This window comes from Odocoileus virginianus, chromosome 33 (assembly GCF_023699985.2).
Source record: "Odocoileus virginianus isolate 20LAN1187 ecotype Illinois chromosome 33, Ovbor_1.2, whole genome shotgun sequence".
Classification (NCBI taxonomy): Eukaryota; Metazoa; Chordata; class Mammalia; order Artiodactyla; family Cervidae; genus Odocoileus; species Odocoileus virginianus.
The window spans coordinates 39,819,831-39,840,407 of record NC_069706.1 but is presented as its reverse complement, the minus strand read 5'-3'; the positions used below and the strand labels follow the sequence as shown (position 1 = coordinate 39,840,407).

General features: G+C 68.0%; 1 protein-coding gene across 6 annotated transcripts; it reads right to left on the bottom strand.

Moving 5' to 3' along the window:
- Positions 1–447: 447 nt before the first annotated feature.
- MICALL2 (MICAL like 2) lies at positions 448–20,276 on the bottom strand. Of its 6 annotated transcripts, XM_070460603.1 has the most exons (19): positions 19,938–20,019; positions 16,893–17,833; positions 12,602–12,650; positions 10,975–11,116; positions 10,132–10,319; positions 9,473–9,585; positions 7,743–8,486; positions 7,276–7,305; positions 6,103–6,362; positions 5,283–5,373; positions 4,520–4,680; positions 4,013–4,165; positions 3,365–3,429; positions 3,158–3,278; positions 2,922–3,012; positions 2,716–2,789; positions 2,078–2,192; positions 1,706–1,724; positions 448–1,390 (listed from the first exon to the last, which is right to left on the bottom strand). In XM_070460603.1, the coding sequence occupies exons 4-19, from the start codon at positions 11,057–11,059 to the stop codon at positions 935–937; spliced, it is 2,766 nt and encodes a 921-aa protein (XP_070316704.1). In that variant the 5' UTR covers positions 11,060–11,116; positions 12,602–12,650; positions 16,893–17,833; positions 19,938–20,019; the 3' UTR covers positions 448–934. The 6 variants fall into 6 exon arrangements, with proteins under 6 accessions (XP_070316704.1, XP_070316702.1, XP_070316703.1 ...); XM_070460601.1 differs by lacking the exon at positions 16,893–17,833 and having other exon boundaries at positions 19,938–20,276; XM_070460604.1 differs by lacking the exon at positions 16,893–17,833 and having other exon boundaries at positions 1,195–1,390; positions 1,678–1,724; positions 19,938–20,276.
- Positions 20,277–20,577: the final 301 nt, after the last annotated feature.

Here is a 20,577-nt window from a genome sequence, read left to right as displayed (position 1 = left end):
GCGTGGGAGGATGGCCTGGGCGCTGGCGCTCAGGGAGAGTCAGACTGACCGCCAGGCCGCCCTTCCCGGTCCTCCTCCTAACACGCGAGGGCCCCGGGCCTCTGCTCAGAGCCACCATGGCGCCCAGCGCCTGCGGAAGGACGTCTGGCTGCCCTACCTGGCCAAGACCCTGCAGGGCCCAGGCCCCACTGACCGCCCCACTGACCGCCCCGTCACCCCGCCCTCCAGCGGCATCTGGCTGCAATGGGGGGGTGGCAGGAGGTCTCTGAGCCCCTCCGCCATCACTGCTGGGCCAGGTTCAGCCCATGACCCCGTCAACCTCACAGGGAGCACGCAGCCGTCGCCACCAAAGGCTCAAGGAGCGCAGGGCCCTGGCCCAAGGCCACGCGGCTGAGCAGCGCGGCCGGGACAGGGAGTCCACCTCCACACCAGGCAGCCCCCCGCCCGCTCAGGTCACATCCTGACCCCAGCAGAGACCCCACAGCCCGTGAGGACAGAGCTGAGAGCCGGTGGGCCCGGCAGACTCAGCCGGGGGCTCCCACCCCCATGGGGACCCAGGGGTCCTGATGCCACCTGTCACCGGCTGGGGGAGTGTCGGTGCTTTGCTGTCGCAGGGGGCCCTGAGGCGAGACCACCATGGTGGGCTCCGCGGTGGCTGCAGACCCCACAGAAGACACGGCTGTGGCCCGGCGTGCCAGGCTGGGAGGCTGAGCCCTGGGAGGGAAGGGGACTGCAGTCCAGGGCGCTGGGCTGGCGCCACCAAGGACGCAGGTCTGGGCTGCGAGGAAGCTCTGCTCCCTCAGGCCTGCTCCACGTGACCGTGGCCCCCTCACCCAGGGTTGGGCAGGGCGGTACCCGGCTCCCTTGCTGGACGCCAGGAACGCGGCCCACAGGGGCCCAGCTGGCCTCCACCTCAAAGGTCAAACTCACAGATCTAGACCGCAATCCCCAGGAAGGGGTGCGGTTTGCAGAGACCCCGCCCTGTCCTGGCTCCTGGAAGGCTCGCGTCAGCCTGTCTGCGGAGCCAGGCCAGGAAGCAGCCAGTAGGCCCATCCCAGAGGGCCCAGGCCGGGCCCAGAGAGGCAGCAAGCGCCCGAGGCCACAGGCCGGTCCACGTGGCGGCAGAGGTGGACGGTGGCTGAGACCTCTGTGCTACCCAGGAGCTTAGGGCCGGACAGGACACGGAGCCCAGGCCACGGGTCAGTTTCTTTATTGAGGCGCCCCAGACCCCGCAGAGCGGGCAGCGTGGGTCCCACCCCACCCGCGGGCAAGGGTCTTGCAGCGCCGCCAAGCGGCTACTCGGGGGTCCTGCTCCGGCTCTTGGGGGACCAGATGCTGGACAAGCGGAACCTGGGCTTCCTCCTCTGCTCCTCGCCGTTCCTCTGCAGGTCTGGGGGTGAACCCAGGGGCCTCGCTCGCCCACCTGGAGGCCGGCTCCCCACGGCCTCCCACTCGCGGGGCCTCCTGGGGCCCCAGCAGAGCCCACCCGCCGCCCTCCCCAGGGGGACACGCCAAGAGCCTGCCCCGAGAGCACCCGCCTGGCTGGGCACATCTGGGGGACGAGGCCTCCCCTCGCCGCGACCTCGGGGCCCCTCAAGCCTGGGGGACGCACTCCCTCGCGGTGAGCCTTCCTGACCCCGCGCGCGCCCCGCCCCCCGCGCCGGCGCCCCCAGTCACCCAGCTTCTGGATCATGCTCTGCAGCACCTCGTCCTCCTCCTGCTCCCTGAAACGGAGCGGCCGTGAGGGCACGCGGCGGGGGTGCGGGCCCCCCCCCACCGCCCGACCTCACCAGCCTCTGACCACATGCCCGCGGGCCACACCACGGAACAACCCTCTCCCGCCCGGCGCAGGTCCCTGCCTCTTGGCCCCGAAGGACCTGGGACAGTGACCCGGGGCCGGAAGGGCCAGGATGCACCAGGGGCCTCACTGGGGAAGACCCTGGGAGCCGGGCTGCCTGGCAGCCTCGGGCCCCACCTGCAAAATGCACAGGGTGGGCCTCCTCCGGCTGATCAGTAGGGGAGGTCCTGAGCCCCCCCCACCCGGACCCCCCTCACCTGGACCCCCTGGACACCTCACCTGAGCCGGTCCTCATCCAGGAAGTCGATGATGTCGCTGCGGTTGTTGACCGTGTCCACGTACTGGTCCAGCAAATCCTGCTCCCGCTGCCGGTCCTGAGGGGACTTCAGACCCTCTGCAGGGACAGCTGGTGTCAGCGGAGCGCTGCTGTCCCCACTCCCCAAGGGCCAGGCTCCTCCCCCGGTGGAGAACGGGGGTCCCCAGGCCCGTGAGGGGCAGCGCTGGCTGAGGGAGTGAGTGAACAGCGCCTGAACAGGAGGCGGGCGCTGCGGGCCCCTCCCAGCTGTCACAGCCACACACACAACACCGCCCGCCCATCCCAGACATGGCAGATTCGGGGTGCACACAGCGGGCGGGCGGGCCTGCCAGGACCCGGGCCCCCAGCCCAGCACTCAGCCGCGGGGACCACGCTGCCAACAGACTCTCGTCAGCTGCTCCCTGCACGCCCTGCACAACCCTCACCGCCGCCGCAGGAGGGGTGCTAGAACTACCCCCACTTTCCAGGAATGAAACCCAGGCACAGAGAGGTTGAGAGCTCAGCCAGGCAGCCAGCCCAAGGGCCTGGGGAAGCCTGCACCCGAGCCCCTCAGCCCCACCCCAGCCCCGCCGGCCCCGCCCCAGCCCCTGGCTGGGCGCACCTGGTTTGGCCATCAGCCGGCGCAGCTCCCCCTCGAGGTCCAGCTGCCGCTCCTCCAGGCGCTGGGCCCTGGCCCTGCCGAGGGGGTGTGGCTGTGAGCCCGCCGCCCGCGAGCACGCACGCGAGCACGCCGTGTGCATGCCTGTGTGTGTACCCATGCACGTGCACGGAGAAGGCCCGTCCAGGGGGCCACGGCCAGACACTCACTTGTACATCAGCTCTGACTCCAGCCTCAGCAGCAGCTGCTTCTCGTGGACGAGCCGGAACCAGTCCACCATGAGGGCATCCTCCGAGTCATCTACGGAGAGGAGCGGGGTGGGTGTGGGCGGGCCGAGGGGCCCAGGGCCATGCTGCCCGAGACCAGGCCAGGGTGCTGGGCGGGGAGGGGAGGCCTGACCGGGGGAGGAAAAGGGGGGCCCAACCCGGGCTGTGGGGGCGCTCACCCCCCTCAGCCGCTCGCAGACGCTTCTCCAGCTCCACGCCCCGGAGCTCCAGGGCGTCCAGCTGCCTCTCGATGTCCTGCACCTGACGCTGGATCTCGGGCGGCACGTAGTCAGTGTGCAGCTGGGGACGAGGCGGTGGTGAGAGGTGGGGGGTGGCCGTGGGCCCGGGGCTGCGCTCCTCACCCACCCGCACCCCAGCCCACTCACCCCGACCGGGGAGGTTGCTGACTTGGCAGGTGGAGCGGCTACGCTGGCTGGGCCCGGGGGCCTCCCTGGGGAAGGGGCAGGACAAGCCTTTTCAGGAACCAGGCCCAGTGTGACCCAGACGTGGTCTGGAGAGGGCCCACCCAGCTCTGCCCCCCAGAATGCCCTGGCATCCTGGTATGCCTGCCAGGCCCAGCAGCCCCTGCTGGTGCCCAAAGGGTGCGAGCTGGCAGACACATCCTGGGAGACACCGTGCCCACCCAGGCCCTGCCCTCCTCCAGGACAGCAAGGACACCCTGCCAGCACCCCAGCCGTCCTTCCCGTGAGATGCTGGGAGCAAACGCCCCATCGCCGCCAGGGTGGCTCAGGCTCCAGGAGGAAGGCAGGGCCTGTATCCCGTCCGGCTGTCCCTACACGTGGGAAGGGCCTGGGGCCCAGCCCAGACCCTCCAGACACCCAGCCCCACCTCAGATACACAGAACCCAGCCACCTCCGGGTGTGCTCGAGCCTGCTGGCACTGGAGGCCTGTCTTCCTCCATTCTGGGCTCCACGAGCTCCTATGCACCCTCCAAAGCCCCATGGGGCACGTTCTCTAAAGGAGCCCCCTCCAGCTGCCACCCCAAGCAGGAATGCGGTGTGCCCTGGACTCACCTGGTTTGCCTTGGGGAGGGCCTTTCTCCTCCTCCTTCTGGCTCCGGGCAGGGCCTTCCTTCCTCGATGGTTCAAGCTGCAGCCAGTCGCCAGAAATATCCAGGCTAGCTGGGACGGCCAGCTTCTTGAGAGGGGATGCAGACGCAGACGTGGCTGCCCACGGGGGGGACAAGCCATGTGTCAGGCCAGTAGGTCCGGGCCGTCCCCCTCCTGCTTTCCTGAGCTGGGCCCCATTGGAGGGGCACCCACACAGGTGTCAGGCCACGATCCATGTCTGCCTGGCTGGCCACATCCCCAGGAGGGGAAGGGGACAGAAGGCTGACCCTTGAGAGCACCGGGGACCTGCTTTGGGGAGGCAGAGCGCGGCTGGGAGCAGACATGCACAGTCACACCTCACACATGCACGCACGCCTGCCGGGACCACCGGCTCCTCTGCCCCCGGGGAAAGGGCCTGCTACACCGGGGCTGCCTGGCTAAGGAGGGTCGGGGGCCTCCGGCCAGCAGTACCTGGGAGGCTGGCCCCGGGGCCGGCTGCGCCCGGCGTCCTGTCCACCCGCACGGAGGTCACCGTGATACGGACGCCCCTCTCGGAGCTCCCGGAGGCCTTCCCGGCTGCGTCGCCTGCCCGTGGCTCTCCCAGGACCCGAGGCTCCTTTGGCTCTGGGACCCTGGGCAGAGAGGCAGGAGGTCAGTGGAGGGAGACAGGCCTCCCTGCACGCCCCATGCAGACCAGCCCGGAGCACACGTGCCAGCTCCCGGCCCCAACGGTCTCACCTCCTGGACCACAGGTGCACACGGCCGACACACACACGGGCCCCCTGGAGCATGTATGAGGGCGGGTCCCCGTGGCTCACACAGGCGGCCATCCCGCACCGCGGACCTGGAGTGGCCCTCTCACCCTCCCCGCCCCTCTCTGCCAAGCCTGCGGTGAGTGGGGGTCCCGGCTGGGCTCTGGGGTCAGCCCTGGGGGGACGCACATCAGGTGCTCTCATTCCCCAGGGCCTCCAGGCTGGTTCAGTGAGGATCCAAGGGCTGGGGGACCCTCCCTGGAGCAGTCTGATCCCCTTGAGTCCAGCAGCCCGAGGGCACGTGGCCTGTCCACGCAGGCTTCTGCTTCCACAGCTGACCCGCACGGGCTGACGGCACACGGCCCTGCCGTGGGTGCCAAGTGGCTGCCGTGTGGCTGGCCTGTGAGAAGCAGGTGCCGTGTGCCCACCCTGGCTGCAGGCAGGGGATGCTGGGCGCCCCCGGGGGAGTCCGCCGCACGCACCTGTCCTCGGGGCTCTTCTCCACGGGCTTCAGGCGGGCCCTCCACCCCGCCGGCCGGTCCTCTGGGCCGTCCTGGGGGCTGGTGCCCGGGCCTGGGTGGGAGCGAGTGCGCTGCTGGGAAAGGCTGCCCCTCCCCCTCCTCCCACGGCCCACCTTCGGGTGCCCCCGCAGCCAGCCTGGCTCCTGGGAAGGGGCGCTGAGTTGGGCACAGGACTCCTCCGATGCTGTGTGCCTGGGGGGTCCCTGCCCGCTTCTGCTGCCAAACAGGGCATGTGAGCCCTGGGGACCCCGCGTGGGTGTGGGGTGACCGTCTACAGCCTCTTCAGCTCCGGGCAGAGTGGCCTTCAGGCCGGGGGCTCAACCACGAATGAGTGGGAAGAATGCTTTGGGTCCTGCGTTCTCTGACCCGCCCAGTGACCCCACAGGTGCCCTCGGGGGCAGCCCCGGAACCCAGAAAAAGCCAGGTCCACAGTCCTGCAGCAAAGTGTCCGCAACACTGGCCCTGGAACACGAGGCCCGGGCAGTCCAGGGGCCTCGGGGCCTTCAGAGAACAGGGCCCCCGTGGCCAGTTCGGGGCAGTGATGAGGGACACAGGCCGTGGGCGCACCCCCCACAGGAGGGGGACCCTGCCGGGCACTGTCACCACAGAGCGGCGGGGTGGGTGGGCTGGGACAGCAGGTGACCGCCCCCCAGACGGGCCCCCAGGAGCCGGGCTGTGAAACAAGACCGCGGGCCGGGAACAGAGCGGCTGGCTGGGCGCGGGGACCCTGGGGACCCCACCACCCCCACAGCCCGGCCCTTGCCCCGCCCACATCTCTTACCCTTGGCCAGCGGGGCCTCCGGCTTCAGCCGGGAGCCAGCACCAGCTCCGACGGCCCCTGAGGAGACAGCTGGGCCCTTCTTGGCCTCCTGGGACGACTGTGAGGAGCTGCCCACACCTGGGGCGGTGGGCGGCCCCGTCCTCGCGGCGGGGCTGAGGGTCTGTGGGGACGTGGGCTGTGACACCCTGGCTGGTGGACTGGCTCCGGGCCCCTCGAATCTGGGATGGGAGCTGGGAGCGGGGACAGTGGCGGTGGGGGACCTGTGGGGGGGCACGGGTGTCAGCAGGGGTGGGAGCCCCCTCGACCCCCAGGCAGTAAGCAGCCCCTCATCTCCCTGAGACGCTTCCCGAGGCCCACCCTCCTGAGGGCCGCCACGGGTGTGGGCATCGCATCTGGCCCTGGCACGCGTCACCCTCCTCTGAGCTCTGGGGTCGGCTGGCACTGAACACCCCCCGAGGCACCACGTGCAGGGTGTGGGGGAGGGCAGCACCAAGACCTCCCTCCCTGACCCCCCGGCCTGCCTGGAGCAGCCAGGCCTGCACCGTGGAGTCTGCGCTCCATCCTGAGTGACACGCACGAGGCCTGCCCACGGCCACCGCGTCCCCGGGGGCGCAATCGGGCAGGAAGTGGGGCTTGGGCGCCTCAGGCAAGGCAGTTCTCTCCCCCAGCTCCCCCAGACAGGGCTCCCCGCAGGGGAGCTCCCCCGGGGAGCACTCACACAGCCACAGCCCCCGACAGCTCTGGATGCCCCTCAGCGCTGTGGCCGCAGGGGGTCTGCCTGCCCGTGCCCACCCTGGGAGGCCCCGGCACCCGCCGGCATCAGCAGCTCCGAGCCAGGAGCGCCCCCCACGGGAGGGGCAGCTCTGGGCAGTGGGTGCAGCCTTGTCACCGGAATGGTGTGGACCCTCCAGCGGTGTACCGGGCGCCACAGTGTCCCCCATTTTCCCGTCCCCCCCGGGGCTCCAGGCATGACCTTATTTGGAAACAGGCTCTTTGCAGGTGAGATCAAGCTAGGACTTGCTCATCCTGGACGGGGGGGGCCCTGACGCCAAAGACAAGAGGGAAAAGGAGAGGAGAGGACAGACAGACAGACAGCAGCCCGTGAAGACAGCAGAGACGAGCCGGGGGCCACGAGCGCCCCGCGAGCCTGCGTTGGGGCGCGGCCCTGCCCACCTCTGGAGCTCGGACCCAGGGCCTCCAGCTCTGTGAAGGAACAACGCCTGCGGTTGCAGCCACCCAGGCCCTGCTTGTCCAGCAGCCCCAGGATGTGAGCGCAGAGACCTGCCTCTACCCACCACCCCCTGCCCTGGGTCCCCACGCACCGAAGGTGCTGGGCCGTGCTCAGCCCCGCCGACACTCAGACCACCATGGCCCTGCTTCCTCATCTGTGCACAGCGTCCTCACGGTGGACTGAGCGTGGCCAGGCGCCCCGCACACACGCAGCCAGCTCTACAGGGCCAGCCACGGACCCTGCCTGTGGCCACCAGGCTCTCCGTGGTTGGCTCAGGCTCCACACCCCCCGGTCGGGAAACAAGCTGGGGACGGGCAGCCCCGGTGCCACACGCCAGGCAGGGCCAGAGCCCCGAGCACCTCCCTGGCTGCCCCAACCCCGCCGGGCCCCAGGCCCCTCCTGCACCCACCTGCCGGGTGCCCCGAGCTCTGGGAGGGCCTTGCGGAGGAAGCTCAGCGCCTGCTCCCTGCGGCTGTCCCCGGAAGGCGCGTCTGCAGTAGCCGGGCCAGGGCCAGGGGTGCCTCCGGGGGTCTGGAAGAACCGCTCCCGGGCCTGCTGGGTCTTTGAGGACGACGGGGTCCAGGCCAGGGTGCTTGCAGGTACCGGAGATGCTGGCCTGGAACTGAGCTTGGTCTGGGGGGCTGTGACTCGGGGCGTGGCCCAGCCTTGCGGTGTGGCCGGGCAAGGGTCTGGGGCACATGAGGTCCCGGTGGGCCGGGGGCTGCCTGCTGGTGATGGCCATATCGTCAGGGAGCTGCTGGTCACGTGAGTGCTGGGTTTACCCCCCACAGGGCCCGCCATGAGCCTGGGTGCAGCTGGGCTCCCTGCGGGGACTCGGGATGAGGCAGGGGCCGGCGGGTTGGTTGCAGCTGGAGCGGAACCTCTGGCAGAAGCACTGCCTGCCGCAGGGTCCCCGCCAGGCAGCCTGGCCTTTGGCCCCGTGTCTCTCTGTCCGCTCGCCTCCTGCGTCTTCCTCAGGCCTCCAGGGGTCTCTGAGTCCGTGGACGTGGCTCCAGGCCACCTGGAGGCCAGGCTGGGCGATGTGGGGCTGGCAGAGGCGGTTTCGGGGCGATGGCTGGAGCAGATGAACACGCCGGGCTCTCCTGTGGCCCTGTAGGCCCCTGAGTGCAGCGTGCCGGAGCACTGCTTACACCTGGGGGGTGGGCGGGGAGACCAGGGGAGGCTCCAACCACATACGTGTTCATTCCTTCCTCCCCAGAGCACACACACGTGCATCCCGTGTCCCCTCGTGTGCCTGGCGAGTCACTCAACACCCCATCCCCTAATCATTTTTTTTCCCCCTAATCATTTTGAGGTAGTCTCCCCCAAGGCCCTCAGGGTTGTGGACACCCTGGGAAGTGCCCATACCTGTCAGCACACACACGGATGTACATGTGCACACAGGCACTCACACACACGCACGCACACACAACTGCACACGCACACACAAATGCATGAACATGCACTCACAAGTGCACACGCTCACAAGTGCACACACAGGAGTGCATGCATACGCACAGACACGAGTGAGCGCACACACGAGTGCATGCACACACAGCGTACATGCGCTCACAAGTGCACACAGAGTGCACACGCTCACAAGTGCACACGCTCACGAGTGCACACACACGAGTGCATGCACACGCACATAGACATGAGTGAATGCACACACGAGTACACGCGCACACAGCATGCACATGCTCACAAGTGCACACGCTCACGAGTGCACACGCTCACGAGTGCACACAGAGTGCATGCACACGCACATAGACACGAGTGAACGCACACACGAGTGCACGCGCACACAGCATGCACACGCTCACAAGTGCACACGCTCACGAGTGCACACACGAGTGCATGCACACGCACATAGACACGAGTGAACGCACACACGAGTGCACGCGCACACAGCATGCACACGCTCACAAGTGCACACACACGAGTGCATGCACACGCACACAGACACGAGTGAACGCACACAGACACGAGTGAACGCACACACAGCATGCACACGCTCACGAGTGCACACAGGAGTGCATGCACACGCACACAGACACGAGTGAACGCACACACGAGTGCACGCGCACACAGCATGCACACGCTCAAGAGCACACACGCACACAGCACGCGCGCGCCCACCTGAAGCAGCCGCGGTGGTACAGCCTCCCGTCCGCCAGGTGGCGCTGCACGAGGTGCACGTGCTGCCCGCAGACGCCGCAGGAGCTGCTGCGGGAGCCCCCCGCGGCCTGGCCCTGGGGGGTGGGCACTACTGAGCTGCCTCTGGCGCCCCCTCACACCCAGCCTGGCCCAACGGGAGGGGGGCTGGGGCTGATGCTGGGGGCCCCTGAGGACCAGGACAGTTTCCAACACCTCCCGTTCCCACCCCAAGGTGCAGAAAGCCAACCCCACGCCCAGCGCCCCGGGCGGGGAAGCCTGGAGTGACCGCCTACCCCGTCCTGTCTCCACCTCACCTTGCAGGGCCAGCCTGGGAGCAAAGGACACGCTGTGTGTCCTCTGGGCCCGCTGGGCGGGGGAGGGGCTGGGGCAAAGCAGCTGCTTGCAGCCTGCTGGGCCTGCGGGGCCTCCCTGGCCTCTGTTAACCCGTCTGTACAGTGGGCATCACACCCCCACCATCACACAGCATTGAAGGAGCTCAGAGGGCCAGTCTTGCGGGCAGCTGGGGCCACGTCTGGGCCCCAGGGGGACTGCCCCACCCCAGGCGCACTCAGGCCCCAGAGCCCTGCTCGGGGGAAGCTGACAGAGAACCCCTGAACCAGAGGGAGGGGTGGGGCGCTTACAGCCTTCCGCGGGGGGCCCTCCGAGCCCCCATCCTTCTGCTGGACGGTGCGGTTTAGGCTGACTGGAGATAGCGGCTGTCCCCGGGCAGGGACGGATGCAGGCTGGGCGGGCTGGGATGGGGCCTTCTTTCCAGACGGCTCCTCACTGGTGTTGGACGAGGGCCTTTTGACACCGGCCGTGTGCCCAGCTGGCATGAGACGCAGGGTCAGGGCCCAGGCCCCACACGCTGGCTCTGAGAGTCCAGGCCCATTCCCCCCCCATGCGGGTTCCCTGGAGGTGCCAGTGCCAGCTCGGGAGCTGGAGTGGGGGGCAGGGGCAGGGGCCGGGGTAGGGGGTGGCCCCAGTGGCTTCCACTCCCAGCAGGGCCTGGCCTCCCCCGCTCCCAAGAGCCCTGCTCTGCGGTCAGGGAATAGGGACTTTCTGCTTCCCCACCAAGTGGGGCTCTAGGGCAGGCTGGCCCCGAGCCCAGAGCGATCTGGGGATTTCTGAGCCCGAGTGAGGCTAGGCGAGGCGGGAGGCGGGGGTACTGCTGCACGAAGTGTCTGGAGTGACGGCCCCCCGGCCAGCCCCGCCCTGTCCAGCCTGCTCGCAGCCGCACGCTGCCAGGGCCAGCTGACCATCAGCACCAAACGGGGGGTCTCCGCGTCAGGCCTGACAGCCTACGTGGGGTCGGCCCCGCTGCCTGAGGCAAGAGCTGTGGGCGCAGACCCCAGGGGTGCAGACAGGCAGATCTAGGCCCGGAGGGGAATGGGGGAGCTGGGTGTGTCTGCCCACGGACAGGGAGGTGCATGGCTGAGCCTGTGTCCATGGGGGTCACCTGCAGGCCCGGGGCGGGGCCTCACCAGGGGCATGCCTCTGGAAGTAGTTATAGTATTGGGACACGTAGGTCAGGATGCTCAGCCGGTCGGGCACCTTCAGGGCCACCATGTCCTCGGCGTCCAGCAGGGCCGGGATGCCCAGCTGCTCCTCCGCCACACGGAAGGCCTGAGGGAGGGCGGCGGTCAGCGGGGGGGTGCCGGGAGGCCCCAACCCTCCTCGGCCAGACCACCAGCTCCCCCTGGAGAGGGAGGGGCTCGAGGCAGCAGAACCGCCTGGAGCCCAGAAAGGTCTGGTTCCTGTTCGCGGTCTGCTCGGCCTGTGTGGGCTGCCTGGCCTCAGTTTACCCTTCTGTACAACGGGGTTTGCACCCCAACGACAGGATTGAAGGAGTCGGGGGCTGGTCCGGGCCCTGGTCCTCAGGGACTCCAGCCCATCACCGTGGCCCCACCGGCGAACCTGTGCGCCCCAGGCTGGCACGGGCCTTACAGGTCAGGGGGCAGCTTTCTCCATGGGAGAAGCCCTCCCCAGGCCAACGGGGCCCCGTGTCCTAGGAGCCAAGGCCAGGGGCGGCGGGAGGGGCTCCCCACTGGCCGCGGCCTCTGCGCCTCCCGGCCCGTGCCCGGCTCTGCGCTGTGAGGGCTCTTCCGGCCTCCCCTCCTGCCTCCCCCCTCCTGCCCGCCCAGTGGGCTCCCGCCTTTGCGTTCCAGTCCCCCCCTAAACTACCATGACTTCCCCAATCTCTGTGCATCCAAGAGGCTCCTGGGCCCGCAGACTTGCAGCCCCCCAGCAGTGACGGCCCCTCCACGCCAGATACAGAGGCCTCCCACCGCCTCTAACTCCTTCAACACACAGGCGGGATCTGGCTCCTCTGGCTGCCCCCCGCCCTGCACAGACCCTGTGGCACCAGCGGCAGCTCCCAGAACAACAGCCTTCAGAGAAAAAGCCACGTTCTCCCCACACCCCGGCTGCCCGCGGCTCCAGGCTCCTCCCTGCTCCAGCCTCCCCTCCAGCTCTGTTCCGGACTCCTGCCTCAGTGCCAGCCTCCCCCTCCACCCCGGCCTCCTCTTTCTTTTCCAGCCTCCTCCCTCGTCCCACTCCAAGCATCCACGCGTGGCTGGCTGGTGAGGGTCTGAAACGTGGCCAGTGCCACTGAGAAACTGAAAACAACATTTCATTTCATCTCAATTAAGTTATGTTTAAACTCCCATCGCCCACGCCGAGCCGCGGCCGCACCCGGCCGGGCCTGCAAGGGAACGTGGGGACACAGGCAGGCACGCTAGGCCGTCGGCGGGCAGTCAAGAGCTCGCTGAGCAGCAGAGAAGCTGAGGCCAGCCTGGAGCGGTCCATGGTGGGAGGGCCAGGCAGCACTTGAGGCCATTAGCCTGAGAGCAGGCCCGTCCCAGGACCCGCGGAGCCCTGCCCGGACCGCTCCCCCTGGCTCTGCTGTGGGTGGGAAGGAGGGTCCAAGAAGACGGACTGGGAAGGCCTGGCTGCAAGATCAGGGGCTGCTCTGGGAGCGGGGGTCACCCCGCGTGGGCCGGCCCTTCCCCGACCGCCTGCAGGCAGCGGCGACCCTGAAGCAGGCCCTGGGGATGTCACTCCACGAGGGTCCCTGGGACACAGGCCCGGGAGGCACCAGCGGGCACTCACCAGTTTGTTGTTCTCATAAACGTTTTCCTTCCTGAGAGCATCGAAGTTTCTGGAAAATAAGAACACTGGTGTTCAAAGCAGCTCAGGGTCCAAGAAAGGGAGGGGCCAGAAGGGCCTGGGGGGAGGGGAAACTGAGGCCAGGGTGGGGGCCAGGAAGGAACCAGGTCACACGGCAACCGTGAGGAGGGCAGGGCTGGGCAGCAGGCTGCAGGCTCCGGCCCCGCTCTGGCCCAGGGAGGCCGTCCAGCGCTTCCGCCGACCTGGGCCCCCGCGGCCCATACAAGCCCCCAGCTGCAGCCTTCACCTCTCGCCCTGTGGAGGACGAGCCCCGAGCACCACGCCGCCTGTTAGGTGTGGCTGGAAGCAGGCCCCGGGTGGCAGAGTGGTCAGCCTGGCCAGGCCCCCGCTCAGGGAAGGCAGCCCCCCAGCAGGCAGCTGACAGGCCTGTGGGTCCCAAGAGGCCAGCATCCCAAGCGAGTGGACCCACAGACAGAGGTGCGCACGGCCCAGTGGTCAGGGCAGGCCAGGCACCGCGCCAGCTCCGGGCTCCCTCACTCCCTGTATGAACCCAGCGCCGCCTGAGCACTGCTGTCCTCGGCTCCGTACAAACACTGCCCCGCACCTGCAGGCTCTGTCCACGCCCCCCTCACAGACAGGGAGGTGGCACAGAGAGCCTCCGTAACACGCCCGAGGCCACACAGCAGGACGACAGGACCAGAGCAGGGTCAAGGCCCCAGAGTCCTGGCATTTGAGGTTTAAGCGTGCCCACCAGTGCCTGGCCGTCCTCCTAAGGGGGGCAGACCCTCCAGGCTGAGAATGTCAGAGCCCCCACGCCCACCCCCACCCTGCACTTTCCCGAAAGTGTGCAGGGGCCCCAGGCCCGGCCTGGAGAAGCACAGAGGTCGCTCCGGAAGGGGGAGAAGCCTAGCACCGGCTCCAGGCGGGCCCTGGGACTCCGCATAGCACCACATGGCAACCCCGGGAGGAAGGTCTGGGCAGAAGACGCAGCCGGGCCCCAGCAGGCAGCCTGGACGCTCAGCTGGGCGGCCCAATGCCTCCAGGAGGCCTGGTCACATACGGGTTCATCTGTCTGTCCACGTGCTGGGCGGCAGCCTTGCCACTTTGGGGTGAACTGCTCCGGAAGCCTCGGGGCACAGCAGAGAGCTGAGCGCTGCACCCCAGTGCTGCCCGAGCCGGGCAGGGCCCTCTTGTCTTGGGGCCCCACCTAAGAGGGCGACCACAGCTGCTGACGGCCACAGCGCCGGCTCGAAGCTGGGAGGGTCACAAACGGAGTGGAGACCCCGCAGCCACCTGGCCCGGGAGGCCCTGGCTCCCAGCCCTGACTGTGCACAGACCCCCTGACCCCTGACATCCCGGGGAGGCCGAGCACCCAGGTGAGGAAACTGAGGCGGCCCTGGGCCACAGGTCGGGAGGGGCCCCCAGGCTTCCGGCTGTTCATTGCCCTGCCCGGCTCCTTGGGACCCTCCCGGTCTCCGCCTGGACCCCCACCTCCAAGGTAACGTGTCCCAGATGTGAGACCACCCGGGAGAACAGAGGTGCTTTGTGCGGACAGGGCGGCCGGCAGACCTGTCTGCGGGGACAAATGACGGCGGGGCGGGAAGGTGGGCGTGGCGGCCTGGCCTCCCCTCCCCCACCGTCCGTGGCCCGAGGACTGGCCGGGCTCCGTCCATCACCCGGGGACTCCCGGCCAAGCTGGCCCTTCTGACCTCAGCATCTGGGGGCTCGGGAGCACCCCCTCCCCGCCGCCCCCAACCATCCCTTTGAAAGCCCAATCTCTTCTCCAGACCTGCCCTGGGTCACTGACCAAAACGGCCGTGTCCTCAGCAAGATGGTCGGCGCTGCAGGGCAGGATAACAAGGTCTGTTTTGTCTCCAAACAAGCAGAAGGAAGCCCTCTGCCCCCTGCGGTGGCCTCGGTCCACCCAGGGGGCTGCAGAGGCTCCGTCCTGCGGGGAGGGCAGCCAGCTGCTCGCAGGACCCTGTCCGCCTGCAGACCCAGAGTGAGCGTCTCAGAGCCCAGGGCAGGTCGAGGCACCCACGACTGGGGCCAGCTCCGCGAGCAGGCTCAAGGTGTGCCAGCCAGAGCGTGCAGAACCGCCCTTCCACTCATGGTGCAGGCCACCACCCTCAGCACCAAAGCCAACCTGCCTCCTGAAGGTGCCTTGGCTGGGCCAGACCACCCTGGTCAGGCCCACAGCGACCATGCCCCACCCAGACCCGGTTCTCTCCAAACTCCCTGTCTCCTGCCTCCGGGCCTTGGCTCACGCTGTTCCCTGCATGCAGAGCGCCCCTTCCCATCTCCCGGAACCTGAGCTCACAGCTCCCTCAGCAGGGGGTTCGGCCAGCATCGCCCTGGTCCAGCGGGGTGGTGGAAACAGCCAGAGTCAGAGAGGTCTCGCAAACCCTTTCAGAGAGCGCCAAGGAGCGCCCACCCCAGGGCGCCAGCGAATCCCCTGAGACGGGCGGAATTATCCTCCTCAAGGGGCCCTTTGGAGCCCTAACCCCCACGACTTCAGGACGTGACCCTGCTGGGAAGCAGAGATTTCACAGAGAGAATCAAGGTAAGTCAGCGGGGGCCCTAACCCAAAACGCCTGGCGCCCTTCTAAACGGGAAACGTGGTCCAAGAGAGGTGCAGAGTGAAGGCTCGGGGAGCAGACCGCATCCGCATGTCCAGGGCGGAGGCCCAGAGGGAACTGGCCCCGCAGACAGCCGCCTGGGGCTCCTGGACGGGCCGGTGGGGCGGCTTCCTTCTGTGTCTCAGCCACCATTGGCAGGACCTTGTCCAACAGACCCTGCGGGCTGATCCCTTGGTCTGACTCAGGGAGGCCCATCGCCAGCTTGTGTTTCGGTTTAAGGCCTGGAGGGGTCAGAACCTGCATACTTGTGGGCGGGGACCCGGAGCACCACCCCCCTGCCCAGGTAAATCAGACATGTTCCCGGACTTTCCCATCGGTGCACTGGTTAGGACTCTGTGCTTCCCCTGGGGGTGGGGGTGGGGACACTGGTTTAATCCCTGGTTGGGGAATAAGATACCACAAGCCACTTGGTGTGACCAAAAATAAAAATAAAATAACCACAGCAACGATAAAATCATGGATGTTCTGTTACGACTCCAAGGCACACAGCTGGCGCTCCACAAACGCCACTGACGAGCTCCTCTGTCCAGTGCCGGCTGAGCGAGCAGCCCCGGCGGCATCTGTTCACTGTTGCAACACTGGCCGAATGAATGAACTCGCTGGGTCTGCGTGCCCTGCCCTGGCTGGCGCCCAGCCTGGCCGAGTGCCTGGGCACGCACAGCCCCTGCCGGCCTGCCCCCCGTGGCCACAGCTGAGCAGGGCTGCTGACCTCCAACGCCCCGGGGGCTCTTGGGAGGGTGTACCCTCTTCCAAATTCTTGGAGGGCTGACCTCACACTGTTTATTTCCTGGAACTAAAAGCAGCTGCGTGGGGGTGGGCTCTGGGGCTGGGGTGGGGGGTGGGGAATGCCAGAAGCAGAGCTTTTTTCCAGGTGACCCCAGCACATCTGGGGTTAATCCCACGGGGAAGGGGAGCAGGAAGCAGAGGGGGGGACAGACGGACAGACAGGCCGAGACACAGACGGAGGGACACGTGGGCACCAAAGCATCAGGGAAGAGACGGGAGAGGCCATGGGGCAGAAGAGAGTGTTGGGGCGGGGGGAGCTGGTTTGGGGCCAGAGACACCAAGGCAGATGCCCCAGAAGAGGCCAGGGGAGGGCGGACGGAGCTGGGGGACCGGGGTGAGGCGGGGTGTGGTCCCCACGCGTGGAGCTGGGTCCTAGGACGCCCTACTGCTTGCCGTCCAGCTGCAGGTCTCCCCCAAGCCGGAGCAGACCGACCCCCACCTGAGCAGACGCAGCCAAGAGGGGTCAGCCTGGGGCTCCTGCAGCAGCGGACTGGGGAGTCGGGGGGTGGGGGTTCAGACCCGAGCCTCTTCCCACAGGCACCCTAAAGAGCCGGCCGGAAGGTGGCAATGGGGCCGGGGCCGGGCTGCAGCCCTCAGGCCAGAGCCAGGGCCGGGTCCCCAGGTGGCTTCCTGCTGAGCACAAGGGGGTGGGCTCCAGTGGCCTGCCCGCCCCAAAGGCCCTGGAGAAGGAAGCCCTGCCTCTGGGAAGGGCTCCGCCCTGGCACCATGCCTGCCCGCCCGCCTTCCTGCTGGCCTCCTGGAGCCTTGGTCCCTCCAGGTCCAGCCCCACAGGTTTACTGCCTCGAGGCAGAACGGGAGTGTTTACTTTGAGCCGTTCCTGAGCTCACCTGGCTGCCGGGCAGGTGTGGCATCAGTCGGGAAGCAGACCCTGCGGGCAGGCCCCTCCAGGCCCAGCTGTGAAAGCTGCAGCTGCAGAATGGGCTCGGCAGGCGGGCTGGGGGCAGGGACAGACCGCTGGGACTCTGCAGGCCTGCCGGGGCGCCTGCAGGCAACCAGCGCAGGGCACACGGGAGCGCCAGGTCCCGCTCGGCAGCGCCGCCGTGAGGCCCGCTGGCAGGCTCAGCGCCCCCTCCTCCAGAGCTGTGCTCCTCCGCTGGGCGCCAGGAGGAGACAGGCAGCAGGAAGGCCTGAGATGAGATAAAGGGAAGGCCTTCCTGGTGGCAAAGCTAGGAGACGCGGAGACAGGATGTCCACTTTCCTGCAGCTGGGGGGTCTCACAGGATGGGGAGGGAGGGGGCAAGTGTCACCCAGGTCTGACCAGGGAGGACAGCCACGCTGCCAAGTTCCCACGTGCTTCCTCCCCATCCTGCACCATGGGGCTGGCGGGACGGCTCAGAGCTTCTTGGGGAGGCCACCCCCTTGCCCAGAGGCATGGCCGGAACCAGAGGTGGCGTAGGGGTGTTTAGGGCACAGACAGAGGCCCGTCACGCACGTGGGCCCACGCTCATGGGATCCCACCAGTTAGTAGCTCTGGAGTCCCTTCCAGGCCCCACCATGTACAGGAGCCTGACCCATCGCCCACAGCTGCCGTGATGAACATCCGAAAACAGGGCGGCTGAGAGTAACAGATGTTTACTCCCTTTCACGCTGGAGACCGGAAGTCCAACATCAAGGTGTCGGCAGGGCTGAGCTCCCTGCGGAAGCTCCATGTCCCTCTAGCCTCCGGTGGCCTTCCCCGGCTGCAGCCACGTGCCTCCATCCGTGCCTCTGTGGTCACAGGCCGCCTCTGCCCCCGTCTGCTGCTCCCAGGCTCCTGCAGAGCCCTCACCTGGCAACGACAGCCGTTGGCCCCAAGCACCAGCCACATCTGTCGACCTCCAGCTGCGTGCTGTTAGCTACTGGGCGCCTGGCACATGCCAGATATGGTTCCAGGCACTGGGGACACAGCAGTGCACAAAGCAGACATCCCCACCCCCTGGAGCTGAAAGTCCAGTGGGGGCAGGTGACACCAAGCCAGCAGGAAGGGGCTACTCTACCCCTCCTCCTCCCCCCAGCAGCCCCTGCCCCACCCTCACCACCCCCCGGAGCTGCCCGGAGCCTCTGTCCGTGTGTCTGTTTGCTGTCCGTCTCTACATCAGTCCCTGCCTGAGGCAGGGGCCAAGGCTACCTTGCACAGTACGCAGTGCTGAGTATACAGCAGGCACTCAGTAACGGTTATCGGAATGGCTGTAAGACACCAGCTTGCGCCAGGACACAGACACACCCATATGTGCACTCCTGTGCTCACCTGTGAGCAGTGCATGTTGGGACAGGCTTGCGCGCGCGCGCACACACACACACACACACACACACACACACACAAAGGCCTCCAACCCCAGCTCAGCTGAGAACAGATGGGCACTCCCGGGGCTCGGAAAGGCCCCAGATTTCCAGCTACACCCACGCAGTGTCCTGAGGCTGCGGGGCTGGCAGAGGGCCGCACCCGCCGGTTTTTCCGCCAATGGCAGACTCCTCCCACTGACCCCATGTGGGTTTCCTGGGCTCAGTCACCAGCCAGCCTTCCCCAGGACTCTGCCTGCCCCAGCCTCCACGACTAGTCCGTGCCCCAGTCTCCAAGACACCAGCCCATCCCTCAAAGCCCAGCTTCAGCTGTTCAGTGTGGAACACTCACTGCCCTGATATCTGGCTCCAAGGACGACCAAGGCACATCCCCAGGCCGGGGCTGTGAGGAGACAGCATGGCCCACCAGCTCCACACGTGCATTTCACAACCCCCGGCTACAGGAGGAAATCCTTGCGGGCCTCTTTCTTAAGACCAGCTTCCCTCTAGAGGCCCTGGGGACAGTCCCCAGGGATACAGGGGACATCTGTGTGTGGGGGGGGATGGGGCATGTGCCAGCCCTGGTTCTGCCTGACATGCTCTGTGTCCCAAGCAAGGATGCCCCCTCCCCGGGCCTCAGTCTCCTGGTCTGAACAGCAGACCCCTGAGGGCGGCACTAACGTGGGAGGTGTAGCCTCAGGCCTCTCCCACCCGCGGGCTCCCTGGAAAACCCGCTCCACCCACCTCTGGCTCCACCCGCGACTTCTCAGGGAGCACTTTGAAACACCCTGCTTCCCCAGAAGGCATTTTCTGAGGACACCCTTCCCAAGCCTCTGTTTGGCCAGCCCAGGCACCCGCCCGGGCAGCTTTACTCATTGTGAATTCTCACGATGCGGGGGGCCAGGGCCTCACGGCACAGAGCTTTGTCCCAGCCAGCTGGGTCCCAGTCCCAGCCAAAGAGTGTTTGCTGACTGAGTAACAGATGGAGGGCCCAGAATGGGGACAAGGCTGGCAGCAGGGCAGGGTCCACCTCCCAGCCTCGGCTCCGAGACCTTCCTGGGGGGAGACGACCTAGTCCCCAGGCCTCTCCACCTCCCAAGGCTCCTGCCTCTGGCCCTATCACCCTCTGGTACTGAGGCCTGGCCAGTGGGACCTGGACCGGGCAGTCTCAAGCTTTTGGCTCTGTTGGCCCCTCCCCCACAGTGACCCTGGGCGGCATTCCTAAAGGTGCCTAAACAGGCTCGCGTAGGGGCAGTACCCCACAGTCATTCCCATCAGTAAGGACCCCTGATCTGGTGGCTAGGTCTCAGGACAGTGGGGGGTCTCAGAGGGCCCAGAAGGGCAGCTGTGCCGGCCCTTTCCCAGGGAGACCGGCCAAGAAGGCTGGCTGTGGCCACAGCCCAGGTCGCTGGCCTGAGTCACAGACTGACTAAGCCGGCGGGGGCGGCCGGAGGTCCTGGCTCCGGCCGAGCTCCATTTGGCGGTCGGGCAAACTGAGGCCGCCGGGGGCAGCCTGCGGAGCGTCCCGCCGGGCCGGGAGTCCTGACCGCAGCTCACTGCCCCGCCCCCGGCCCCGGTCTCCCCGGCGGCGCGCGGGCGGCGGGCGCACTCACATGAGGTCCGGCCGGTGGCGGTGCAGGATGGCGCAGAAGGCCAGGCCGTCGCGGAACGACGTGGTCATGTTGGTGATGCTTACGTCCCGGTAGCCCTCGCACTGCTGCCGGCACCACTGCTCCAGGGCCTTGATGGCCGCCATGCGGGCGGCGGCGTCCGCCCGGCCGGGGCCAGAGCTCGGACAGCGCTTCCTGGGGGCCGTCGCCCGGCCCGAGCCCGGGGGGCGGACGAGAACCCCGACCCCGAACGCTGGGAGGACGAGGAGACGCGGCCGAGGAGCCCCGAGAGAGCGAGGAGCCGGCGAGAGCGCGGCCGGAGCCCGCCCGCCTGGCCCTGCCCCCGACGAAGCCCCGCCCCCTACCACGAGGTCCCGCCCACCAGGCCCCACTCCTCCAGTCAGGGTGCGTCTCGGAGAGGCCCCGCCCCCGGGCAGGGCCGGGCCCCGCCCCCGCCTGGCCCTGAAAGGCTTCGGCCAGAGCAAGCCCCGCCCCACAGGCCCCGCCCAGGCCCCGCCAGCCGCTCGCCCCTCCCTCCCGGGGTCCCGCGGAGGCACTTCGACGCTTTTTTTTTTTCCTACCCGCTCCCGCACCCTCCTGGGGCGCGGAGACTGAGGCCTGATCCGGGTGCCGCCAGGCGGGC